General features: G+C 38.3%; 2 protein-coding genes across 9 annotated transcripts in view; one reads left to right on the top strand and one right to left on the bottom strand.

Moving 5' to 3' along the window:
* The window catches only part of LOC125905543 (probable E3 ubiquitin-protein ligase HERC1), a 55,540-nt gene extending 53,547 nt beyond the window's left edge, over positions 1 to 1,993 (bottom strand). For 7 of the 8 annotated variants that reach the window (XM_049603556.1, XM_049603557.1, XM_049603558.1 and 4 more), the window contains exon 1: positions 1,858 to 1,993. The gene's annotated coding sequence lies outside the window, so the exon portion shown is untranslated. Of the gene's footprint in view, positions 1 to 1,818 lie in introns of all 8 variants that reach the window. The other variant, XM_049603552.1, reaches the window with a different exon arrangement.
* A 2,772-nt stretch (positions 1,994 to 4,765) lies between these two features.
* On the top strand, positions 4,766 to 6,627 carry esm1 (endothelial cell-specific molecule 1). Its single transcript, XM_049604242.1, has 3 exons — positions 4,766 to 5,281; positions 5,700 to 5,843; positions 6,005 to 6,627. Exons 1-3 carry the CDS (start codon positions 4,786 to 4,788, stop codon positions 6,097 to 6,099), a joined length of 735 nt encoding a protein of 244 aa, XP_049460199.1. The 5' UTR covers positions 4,766 to 4,785; the 3' UTR covers positions 6,100 to 6,627.
* Positions 6,628 to 12,462: the final 5,835 nt, after the last annotated feature.

Genomic DNA, 12,462 nt, shown 5'->3' with positions numbered 1-12,462 from the left:
TGCCACCATGGTCCACAGTCACAGAGCCTCATCTCTCCTGCCTTGCCTGAGGCCTGTGGGGCTATATGGTTTCCACTCTGGACAAAAATAACAGCAAGCATTGATATAGCAATGGGCTCTTCGGGGTCAGACAACCACCAGCAATGTAAGGCGCAACCATCACTGATTACAAATTGTCTGGAGTTGCAGCACATAACGTTAAGACGTTTTTCTTCTTTCTTTTGTGTTTTTATCAAGCATTTACTGTTCAGCTCACTGATGTCAGTCCATCTGGAGTATTTGCAATACACAGAAACACACACACAACATATCTTGTATTCCTTCTTATTAATTACAGACAACAAACTGAGCCAAATATCCCAGAAACTTGCCAATAAGCTATAAAAATATAACTATAAAAGGCTCTTGTGTAGGCCTAGAGGCTAAAAACCACTCATACAATACAAATCAATATCAGTGACTGACTTTGAATGCATGCAGCACCATGTGTGATGGGAGGAAAAGTAAATGTCGGTGACATTAGGCAGGGGCGACAATTTACAGTACACAAACTATGTTGATGTGTATCTGAATGTCATATATTTTAACAGTCTCATTTTCCAAAAAGTTACCACAATACTGACAGCTGGTTAGTGGGATCAGCTGAAGTAGCATGCACACTCTTGACATTGAATTAAACAATATTAGATTTGAACCTTGGCTACATGTAACGGTTATTTCCCTTAGCGATTAATCTTGTCCATAATAGTTTTTTTTTTAGTTACTGATCAATCATTTCTTTATGAAATGTTAGAAAATGTTGAACATTCCGAGCCCAATTTTATCACTGGCAAATAACTTGTTTTGTCCTACCAATAGTCAGAAAACAGATTTACAGTGAAATCAGACAGGAAAACCCTCTGAAAATCCTCACCTGGATGTGTTAATGTGGCTACAGTGATCATGTTGCCAATTTTTCTGCAGCATAGACGGCTACAATCTAAAACAACATGAAATTCTCAGCTATTTGGGAGCCCTTTGGTGCTCTGTGGATATCCCTAAAGCTGACCCAGGACCAGCTGGAGGTGATCCAGGGGCTTGAAAATCATCCAGAGCAAGCTGGAGGAAGTTTGCTGTACCAAAGGACGTTTGGGCTGCTGTGTTGCCAGGACAACCTTGACCACAATGAGCATTTAGACAATGTGATGCAGGAAATAATAACAAACCTTGCTAATGTTAGCATTAGATGGATTTATTCACTATAGTCAGAGCTACATAATGTCTAACAACAACTAACTGCATTATGTTAAGATGCTGGAGGAGCTAAAACATACCGTTATACATTTACAATGTCATGTATTCAGAACTTAAGCGCTGACTCGGGCATTCATGCTAATGACATTAGCTGACAGGATGGTTTAATTCATGTACAATTATCCAGCTTTGCTATGTGGCGTCTTATTTTGAAGCGTCTGTCAACATTTAGTAGCGCAATGTATTTTTGGTCTCTGGCGACAGTTAGCTCAGTGTCACATTATAACGTTAGCTGGTGGCTACACCGACATAAAAAGCTAAATAGGTGAATTTGAGACGCAGTGTCCGTCGTGTCAGTGAAAAACACCGGTATCATTATTACTGCATCTGCGGTGACAGCTGAGCTAACGGCTGGCTGCAGTGCAGTTGCTAGTCTGGTCCATGGCTGTCAAAACCGACCAAGCCCCTCCGTTTGTAGGCTGACAGCTCTCAGCAAAACACTCCCGTCACCCGTTAGCGTCTTATCACAATGTCAAAACGGCTGTTATTAAAACTAAAATAAAATACAGCAGACATTTAAGTTACCTTGACTATAAAACCCCGCAGATAAATGGTTTGCGTTACCTGTCCCGTCCCGGTGAGGTCTCCCTTGGACGTGAATATCATATCAACCTTCTCCTCGCTCCTCTTCTTCTTCGTCTGCTGGAGCCTTAACAATTGATGGCAGCCATGTTGGATGACCGCCACCTTGTGTTTTGGAGCGATAATTACTTTTCATCATATTGTTTTTATTCACCTTTAATTTTTATTTTTCTGCCTGACACAGTCCCGACTGTGTAACATGTTTTATACTAATGTCAGTATTTTGTGGATCCCTAAACCAGTATTAAAATCATTAATCAAAAATAAATTCAGACTAAAGTAAAGCTTCTTTTTATTAATATTGTCCAGATATTAAAGCAGTAGACTATACTGAACATGATATGACTTTTAAAAAATATCTTATAATTAACTAAAACTCAGCCTGTGGTGGGAAAAGGATGCATAATGTCCTCTGTGACTCTGGAGGGAGCTTTGTCAAAACTGAGGAAATAACCTTGATGATGCTGCGTTATGGGAAGTGTAGGATCCAAGGGTTTTGGTCTAAAAATGAAGATGTCACTGCTCCTTTGATTTTGACCACTCTCTTCTTAATTTTGTGAGTCCTTAACTTTATGGAATTGCAATACTTAACTTGAAGTGCCCCCTGTTATTTGATGATTTTGTTAATGCCATCAATGAATTGATTTTTTTGTTACAATATTAATCCTTTCATGCATGAATTATTATGATCTCAGTCGAGATTTTTTTTTAGTGTTTTAATTCTCTTGTATGAAAAAAAATAATTTTTTAAACATGAGTTTTTCACATGTCCACTCAGGTGGACAGCATGTGTTTAAGTTTTCAACTGCAGAAATATAACCCAATTTAAAGATTGATATATATCATGTGAAACTATAAAAATATATATTTTTAATGCTCTTTCATTCATTTCCATAACCGCTTATCCTCTTGAGGGTCTGCTGGGACTGGCTCCAGTCCCAGCAGACATTGGGTGAGAGGCCGGGTACACCCTGGACAGGTCGCCAGACTATCACAGGGCTGACACACAGAGACAGACAACCACTCACACTCACATTCACACCTACAGGCAATTTAGAGTCACCAATTAACCTATCCCCAACCTGCATGTCTATGGATTGTGGGAGGAAGCAGGAGTACCCAGAGAAAACCCACACTGACACAGGGAGAACATACAAACTCCACACAGAGGGGCTCCCTCCTGGGGACAAGTTTAAACCAGTAACCCTCCTGCTGTGAGGCAACAGTGCTAACCACTACACCACTGTGGCGCCCTTTCTTAAACCAATGTCATAAATATATTTTAACAGATTCTAATACTGTTCAATGCCATGCAGAAGTGCTGAACCTTGCTCCTGACTCTTCAGCTTCTCCCGTCTTTTCAACTGCTTCCTCTTCACTCCTCCTCACCCACCTCCCCCCGTTGAACTATATCATTTTTTTCCAATCAACATTTTCTGCGCAAATATTCTCAAAATATTATGTCTGTTACAAAAACTGTTCATTACATGCTAATAACATAAATCAATTGATTTACAGCCATGAAAACCATTGCAGGTAAAGCATTTTCAAGAAAAACAAAGTTGCAGTAATAGTAGGCTATTTAATGTAGTTGAAATACAGCCAGCATTGCATGATGTCCAGTTTAGTAAACAGATGATTAATTGTTATCTCCTCAAAACATAAAATTAATACTTGGAAAATGTAACGACTGCATCACTCCTTGGATATTAATTGATGTTCCCAGATTGTTTGTATCTAACAGGGTCTCCTATTATAGAAGGACTGGCAAGATACTCTTGAGCTGAACATTTCTTCCTTTCTGTCGGCCATCTTGGTTTTGAAAGATCTGTGTTGCACTGACAGCACCTGGCCAGTGGGTGGCACTGTATTAAACGATGCACTGGGGTCCACTGGAGTGACTTAAATGCAACTAGAGCATCAAAACCCAGGCATGTACAAGAAAATGGCTTTTAAACAGCTGTCCACTGCAGTGACCACTTTGTTTGAAAGGGTTAAAAAAATCAACATAAATCATGACAGACTATATTTAGAATCTTTAAACTAGGCAGTAAGTATAATGTATCTGGGGACCCCAGCGTATTACTTTCAAATATATTCAAATGTGGAAAACTATGAGGGTTATATAGGCTATATCACTGTGTTAGTCATAAAAAATGTCGTTAAAAAAGGTCATAAAAAGTTGCCTCGCTCAGTCATAGCGTGTGCACCCCTGTGTTGCCCTCAATCATATGCTAGCACCTATAAAATGGTACTATGTCATCTTAAATAATCGAGAACCCTTGATCTCAGAGTTTTTGTTTAAAAAAAATATTTTAAAAGGGTTACTTTAGTTATGAAGTTTCTAAAAAGTTCTCCTGGGACCCAACCCCCTCATGTTGAATGGGTGATTACGGCCCTGTTAAAAAAAACAGTACAGATACAGATTGTGGTAAAAACTGCTTTTACATGCTACATTTAATGGCTTTTGTTTTATTACTAGCCAGTTCCTATTCCTATTCTGTTCCTATTTTTAATATAACTTAAAAGTTTCCATAATTTTTTTTCCTCTTTTAAAACTTTAGACACAACCTTATTCAAAATTACCTTATTCATTCTTATGTGATTCTATATAATGACTTAATTGAGCTAACACTGATTAATCTCCTGTTGTGTTAAATATTGTCAGTATTATTTCCAATCATAGGATGTTGTGACTAAAAACATCCAAACATCAAATGTGATTCTTCAAAGCTGAGCCGGGAGGTTTGGGGGGTTCCGTCAGTCACTAACACAAAAACAAACCAAAGATAACTTATGACATCAGGTCACACGAATTTCAATTCCTGGATGGCGGTCCAGAGTTAATCCCACTTCCAAGCCGGATTTCTAAAAAGGGGGCTGACTGGCAGAAAGGACGACAACACCGGAATGAGGAAATTGACGAGAGCAAAGCCATGTGCAAAACAAAGTTGTTCATCGCTGATAACCATACAACCTGATGCACCAGAGGTCACTCCGCTCAAGTCTCCCAGAGGTGCTCCGCTTCTCCTGCTCTTCTTCCCGAGACATCCCAAAAGACAGCAGCCCTTCCACGAGCTCTCCACACCGCATCCAGTCATGTCTTTTCTCCTCATCACAGTGTTGTCCTCACTCATAGTGCGAGATGCTGAGGCGTGGGGCGCCAATGTCAAGTACGCGGTGAACTGCCCCGACAGATGCAACGCGGAGCGGTGCGGCGGGACGCAGCGGTGCACACGGACCGTCCTGGATGACTGCGGCTGTTGCCAGGTCTGTGCAGCCGGCAGAGGGGAGCACTGTTACCGCACGGTGTCGGGGATGCACGGGGTGAAGTGCGGACCGGGATTATTCTGCGAGTTCTACAAGGATGAGGACGATTATGGAGACGAATATGGGATTTGCAAAGGTACACTAACATTCAGTATTCAATGTGTGCTGTTTCTGCCTGTGTGCTGCGTTTTGATGTGATGCTCTGCTGCACCAAATGCAGTCTTTAGGCTCTATTTATTGAGTTAATCACAATGAACAGCACCACTGCCATATAATCAGTGGTTAGAGAGGAGCATGTATTGTAACTGTGCATCCATGCTTCAAATAACATTTGACCTGATGATCAGACCATTAGAGGCTTGGAGTTTAACATCAGTGCTCATCCAACTATCCACTTGCAGTTATTTGCCTTTCCCCATTTCTCTCACTCACTGATCATCATTATTTTGACTGTGAATATGAGTCTGTAGGAACATTACATGTCAGGTACATGAACCTTTTCCCTGCTTGTTCTGCAAGACAAAGCTCTAAAATAATGTTTCCTTTCTTTACAGACTGCCTGTATGGAACCTACGGGGTTGAGTGCCGCAAGACATGCGACTGCAAAGGTGGCATATGTGACAGGGAGACAGGAGCTTGCCTCACCCTCAGATTCTTTGCCAAAATTGCCAGCAAGCTCAAGACTGAGACTCAAGAAGGTAACAAACAGTGAGATTTCTTAGAATAAAGATTGCTGCTTTTTAAAAAGTGTTGGTATTTTGTGAATTCTTACTCAAATGTCCTCTACTAAATGGATTGAATCAAGCCATGAAAAGATATTTATTTGGAAATTCAATGAGTTCTTTCACTTGTATTTCAGGGGGAGAGGTGGGCTCAGGAGAGGTCAGCACTGCCCAGAACTCAGTTCAACACACGGACAGATCCACTGCTCCAAAGCGGCTCAACCCTCGCTGACAAGTGCTGACAAGACTGAATCTATTCAGTGTAAATGTAGCATTAACTTATAAATGAACTGAAAGATATATTTTATTATGTTAAATGATGAAAAAAACTTTTTTACAGCATTTGGAAGTTTTGTTTGGTTTGTTCGGTCCTTACTTGGCATAGGCATCATTTTCTAATGAAATATGCAGATGATATTATTCTCTTCAAATTCTCCATTTTTCTGTTTTGTTCTTCATCTGTTTCTCGAGATTGTCCTGTAGGAGCTTCAGTGTAGACCTGATTGTCTCATTTAGTGTGCCTTCATACATTACTGTTGAGAAAATGAGAGTTAATGTCACAAAAGGACCTTGCATTTATTTCCAAACTGGACACAGCAATATTTTTTCATCCATTCATCATTGTAGTCCACTAAATATTTTGAAGTTTTCCATGCTGATATTTTATTTGTATTGTATATATGAAAAGAGGACATGGAAAATATCATGTGTATGACACCAGCCAATGTAAAGAATGCTCTTACAATTAAACCAAAGTTATCACTGACTCTTGTCATTTGATTTTCATTGCCTTAAACATTTGTTAACTTAATTAGTGGTGCATCAATTGATATTGAAAAGGCCTGAGTGCTTTTATTATGTAGTAATCAATAGTTTCAAACTAAGCAGTTGCAGATTTATATTTCAGGCAAAGGTTCATTACATCTAAATGAGTGGAATGTGCAGTAGACTCTATCTATAAATGGCATTCAGTCAGTCATGCTGTGCCTTACATATCTCTTTATAGTTGTGTAAATAATGGTGCTGTAAAATGAAAGACACATAACAACAATCACTTAGGAGAAGAGACAAATGATTAAATGACAAAGTGTTTAGTCAAGTGTAAAGAGTATGGAAAGGGTGTAAAGTCAATTGAATCTGCAAAAGTGAGTTTAGCAAAATAAAGTAAGTCAGCAGCAGTTAGAACAGGGGTGTAAAATATGTGGCTCATGGGCCAGAACTGGCCCGTCAAAGGGTCCAATCTGGCCAATTGGATGACTTTTGACACCTGGACACCTGATATTGATGCACCTGTGGAAGCTCAGAGGTTGTGGGATTCAGGAGCAAAATGCTGGTTCAGAGGCTTTTCAACACAATCATAATTCTCTGAAAAGAAACAATGAAAACTTATCGTGGACATATTTAAAGATACGGCATATTGTGCACAATGTAGTCAGTCAGTCAGTCAGTAGCTTCAGTACAAAAGAATCTGTATCAGACATCTATCCTAAAATGATATTGATGAAACCCTTTTGCCAAAATTTAACATTTGTAGATGGTTTGTAAGGCATGGGATAAGTTAACTTGCTTCCTCAATAGCTGTCACTTGAGTTTGGTGCAGTGATGCCAGCATTACTACACAGGAATGGAAATGTATGGGAAAATGCATAGTTGACTGACTGCACAAGGAAAAACTGAGGCATATTCACCATATGTTTTGTAAATAGCGTTTCAGAATGTACTTTTTCACGCTAAAAGAAAGGGGAAAACATTAGAGGTATGGTTATTATAGATTTTTATGCAATGGTTTTATTGGTCTGGCTCACCTGAGATCAAACTGGGGTGTATGTGGCCCATGAACTAATATAAGTTACATACCCCTGTGCAAGTGTGTGCATTGTTTGGTTTGCTGTATGGTTATTTTAGTTATGTGGAGTATTTTATATATTCTTTATCTCATTGTTTAATGTTTTCTATGTTTTACTCTAAAGCACATTGTGTAATTGCCATAACTGTACTTAGCATTAGTCACGTCCTGGTCTGCACGGTTGCCTGACAGCTGTATACTTCATTTTATTCTCATATTACTCTAAGAATTAGATCTCACATCATTCTGAGGTTGAGCCTTTGCTGGAGTTTCTTAAAAGGATGTCTTTGCTCTTTTCTCTTTTTGCACTATTCCGTAGTATCATCCCAGTGATGAGCAGTTAGCTGGATTTCATCAGACAAAATGTTGGAATTGATACCAAGAGACCATTCTTCATCTAAGAAGAATCTTTTCCCTTATGCTCCAAATATTTTTAGTGCTCTCATTTGCTTTGCGGCCCTTTTATTGTAAGGCCTAGTTGTGTGAACACTGTGGAGACTGATGACTATCAGAAAGATTCTCTCTACAGAGGAAGTTCATTATTATCATTTATAATATTACATCCCCAGTACTGGCGATGGAGAACTGAATTCATATATGTGTGAGTATATAGAGAGAGTGAAGCTGTTCAGTCAAACAGGAAACACATTTGTTATTCATGCTAACATTTGTTAAGTTGCATGTTTTGTGTCTTCAACATTATGAGACCATCAGTGTTCTCACTTTAAAATGTGATCCCATGGACTTATCCAATGCTGGCTGACTTTGAGTAGGAAGGCTAACATGTGCATTTAAGATATTGCGTGTGCACTTAATGCAGTATTTCTCAGTTCATTCAATATATCAACATGTCGCAGAGATGCATGGCACATTTGAAAATCCCGTGGCAAATTAAATTCTGAATAAATTTCTGTGGGAAAAAAAGAGGAGGAGACACTGATATTCTGATATTCTCAGCAAGACATTAGAGAGATTTATTTATGGGAGGTGGAAAAAGACTCTCTGAACTATGTAAAAATGCAAAGAAGTCTAGATAGAAATATGCCTTCTGCGTAGAAGGAGTTCTTGTTTCCCATGATGATATGAAGTGGTACATCTAAACACAGGAGCAGAAAGTGCTGAGAAATGTTCAGGCATCCTCGACTCTTAAGTCTTGGTTGGAACGCCCTACTTTCTCAACTTCCACAAATAGCAAAATATTCTTTGTTCCCATGCAGAAAACATTTCTCAGCCGTGGAACAAATATTTTCACCACTAATGGCATAAGAAGAACTGACGAGCAAAGACAGGATTTATGAAAGATCACAGACGGGAGAGAATTTGAGGAAGTTTCTCTGTCTATGCAACTCCATGGAGAAACTTTTGTACATAGCTTTGCCTGTAAAGTTAATTTTAACTTAATAAAATGCAGCCATAGCAGATGGGACTTACATCAGTCAACATAAACAAAGTGATGAATACAAATTATTAAAAATCTGAGATATTGCTAAAGATCTTTCTTGAGAAATACATATAATGTCATTTCCTTCCTGGAGGGAAACATTCATTAAAGTCTTTCAACTCATCTCTGAGCCCTACTGAGAGTTCTGGCTTATACAGTTAAACTGAAATGAATCATTCTTCTGAGCAAGCAGAACAATTATTACCATTACAGTGGCTATTTGACAAACCTTTAAATGAATCAGAGACTCAATTCCTTTGATTATTTACAACAGACAGATTTCATTTCATAACGTAACGTAAATGTGGTCACTATCAAATCATACTGTATTACAGGCAGAGGCGCAATCCAGATTTTGAAGGGGGTGGTGGTGGGCACAGTTCGAGTGTAACACAGAGGACACATCCTCCTCAATATTTGGAATGTGCGCTTGTCCCCCAAAGTGCATTAAAGTACCAGAGGAGTTTTATTTTGACAAAATAAAAGACAATTACAACATATACTGTAATGATGCAGAGAAGGCATAAATTGGTGCATATATATGGGTACATCGTGCAGATCCAGGTTTTTCAGATGCCCCAACCCAAAGTACAACAAAACATGACCATGTTTTTTAATATTTTTGATATCTCCCCTGTGATGGTCTTAACAAAAGCATTTTATACAGTTAAATATAGCAAAAAAGTGATTAAATTGATCACTATTTAGACTCAACCAGTAGGTGAAAAAGTGCAGGATAATACCACTTTAGAGGTGGTGGTGGGAGGGTATTATAAGACTATTGTCTGGAGATTTATAAACACAAAGTTGTCAGATGTAGACATTTTAAACAGACATCTTTATAATCAAAAATCAAAATTCAGCCATATGGAGCTCAAGTTTTCAAAAAGGTATCTCCTCTTACAATTTTTAAAATTAGACAACCCAAGCTCCACTATAATATTTAGATTCAGATTCTCCCATCTTGATTTAATTTGATTTAATTTAATTTAATTTAATTATGTCACTATTTATTTTTTATTTATCAGTTTATTCTATTTTATTTTATTCAATTATTTCATTATTATTTTTTAAATATAACTTTAGTTTTCAGACAGTAAAAAGTACATACATATTGGTCTGCGGTAAATGCTGTAAACGATCACAATGATTCAATTAGACAATCATCTTTGTGATTTGGATTTTTAAAGGTTGTAATGGAACCACAGGTCATTCATAATTGAACGTAATAAGCGAACCTTGGTTAGAGGGAGATGTTTTTTAGTCTCTCAAGTCCTCTTTTACTACGTCACCACGCAGTGTAACAAAACATCTAATGGAAATCAGAACCATATCAAACATTTTGTCCAAAGCTGCACATAATAACCCTGTCCCAGCTAAAAATATCTCTTATTAGCCTCACCTCTGACTCTTACTGGTACAAAAATGTTTTCCAGTATTCAGCTTGTTTATTTCCTGTGCTTCCTGACACCTGTGAAAATGGCCCTTCTTCCTGTTGTTGTTGTGTCTGTCCAGGACAGGAATTTAAAAGCAAGGATTTTTTTTTTCTTTTTTTCAAGAGACACTCTTGAAAACGCTTGGAATTTATCAGTGACACACAACTGCAACTGCAAAGTCCACTTGTTGAGAGACAGAAGAGGACACTTTCAATCTGCTTTATTCAATTATTAGTAAAATGGAAGATCGGCACCTCAACAGACAAGCTGTTCCTGAGGCAAATATCAATTTTTAATGTGATTAGAAATCGAAAAAATATGAGTGACAAGGAGTTATTCTTATGATCTATAGATCAATATATTGAATTTTCAAGTCATCCCTTCAGTAAAAAAAAAATTGGGAAATGAGGAATTAGAGATATTTTTAGTAGGAAGAAAACATTATTTGCTTTAAAACTACAAAATCAGTCCAGTGTAGCTGCAGCATCAAACTTTGAATTAATGAAGGTATTTTTTTCTCTCATTCTGTCATTTAATTTCAACAATTATGGCTTAAAACCACCTTAATGTATATTAATGTATAGTTAAATTCAAAGGCATATGAAGAATAAAGTTCCCTTAAACAGAAGTGACTTCACTGCAGGGATGTACCTCTTAAAATCCAAGGACAAGGTGACACACAAACACATACGCACACACACACACAGGGTGATGCAGACAGGTATGGGAGCAGTCTGTGTACGAGGGCCGGAGTGTTCATAAGTGCTTGGGGCTCGAATGTTCCCCTGAGAACAGACAGGCCGAGGCCTCGCAACCAAACAAAGGACCCTGGAAAATAACAGGAAAGCGTTGGTGAGAAATACCCTTTATCTGACTCCCTGAACACGTCACTGCCGCCTCTGCAGAAACAAAGGTGCGTGAACGGAGTAGTAAATAACACTGATTTACTGCAAATAGATGTTCTGGTATTTACAGATTGGCCCTGCCTCAACAGGTTGTTTATTGTAGCTGTAGAATGACAAGGCTCAATGGAGACAACACGTCAACACTGTGAACAAGGAAATTAAGTGGTGAGATTGATTACACTGATAGCACATATCCAAACTGAGGCTGATGAAATGCAACAAGGAGCACTTCAACTCACACGCTGTCATGTCACTTGACTGAAACGGGACTGAGTCTGATTAATTAACTCTTTGTCTCCTTTGATCCAGGATTCCCCCTCCTCTTTTTTAACAGTTCTCAGGGACATCTTGCAGCAGACGTGTCGAGCCTTGACCTTTGTGACCTGACAGACTTGTGAACCCTGGAGGGAATGTCTTGTTTCTTGTAAGTGTGACGTGAGAAGGAACATTTTCCAACAGGTCTTTTATCACACCTCATATTTACGGAAAGTTATAATCTTATTACAGGTGGCCAGTCCAAAAATAAATCCATAACTGTCGGACTAGTAATTGTATTACTTAAGTGTGTTTTCCTGTTAAAAGACTGGTGGGGTTACATTTTGATTTCGATTAGTTGGAGCTTAAAAATTCCTGTCTATGACTTTGTCCTTTTTTCTGTGTCTCCTCTGCATTAGAAATAGCATAAATACTTTTCTTTTTAGAGCCACATCCTTCTATCCACAAGTGTAGATTTTGCTGGGGGACACAGGGGACAGTAATACTGAATAGAGCATGAAGTGCTTCTACATTTAGACAAATGTGATAGTTATTTTAGTACATTTGTTAGGTTTTGCTTCAATAAAATTGATAACTTGACACTTCACAGTCTTTGAGTACAATAAATACTTATTTTAGACATATTTTATGCTTTCAAAATTTAAAGGGACAGTTCACCCTAAAATCAAAACTTTATATTTTTGCTCCCACA

Source organism: Epinephelus fuscoguttatus, linkage group LG18 (genome assembly GCF_011397635.1).
Source record: "Epinephelus fuscoguttatus linkage group LG18, E.fuscoguttatus.final_Chr_v1".
Lineage (NCBI taxonomy): Eukaryota > Metazoa > Chordata > Actinopteri > Perciformes > Serranidae > Epinephelus > Epinephelus fuscoguttatus.
This window is presented reverse-complemented; position numbering and strand designations above follow the sequence as displayed.

What these genes read in the sequence shown, in the direction of transcription:
- esm1 (XM_049604242.1), top strand. Translation starts at nt 4,786, where the DNA reads ATGAGGAAATTGACGAGAGCAAAGCCATGTGCAAAACAAAGTTGTTCA. An exon ending in CGAATATGGGATTTGCAAAG is followed by an intron (nt 5,282 to 5,699) that starts GTACACTAACAT and finishes CTTTCTTTACAG; the next exon opens with ACTGCCTGTATGGAACCTAC. An exon ending in CAAGACTGAGACTCAAGAAG is followed by an intron (nt 5,844 to 6,004) that starts GTAACAAACAGT and finishes CTTGTATTTCAG; the next exon opens with GGGGAGAGGTGGGCTCAGGA.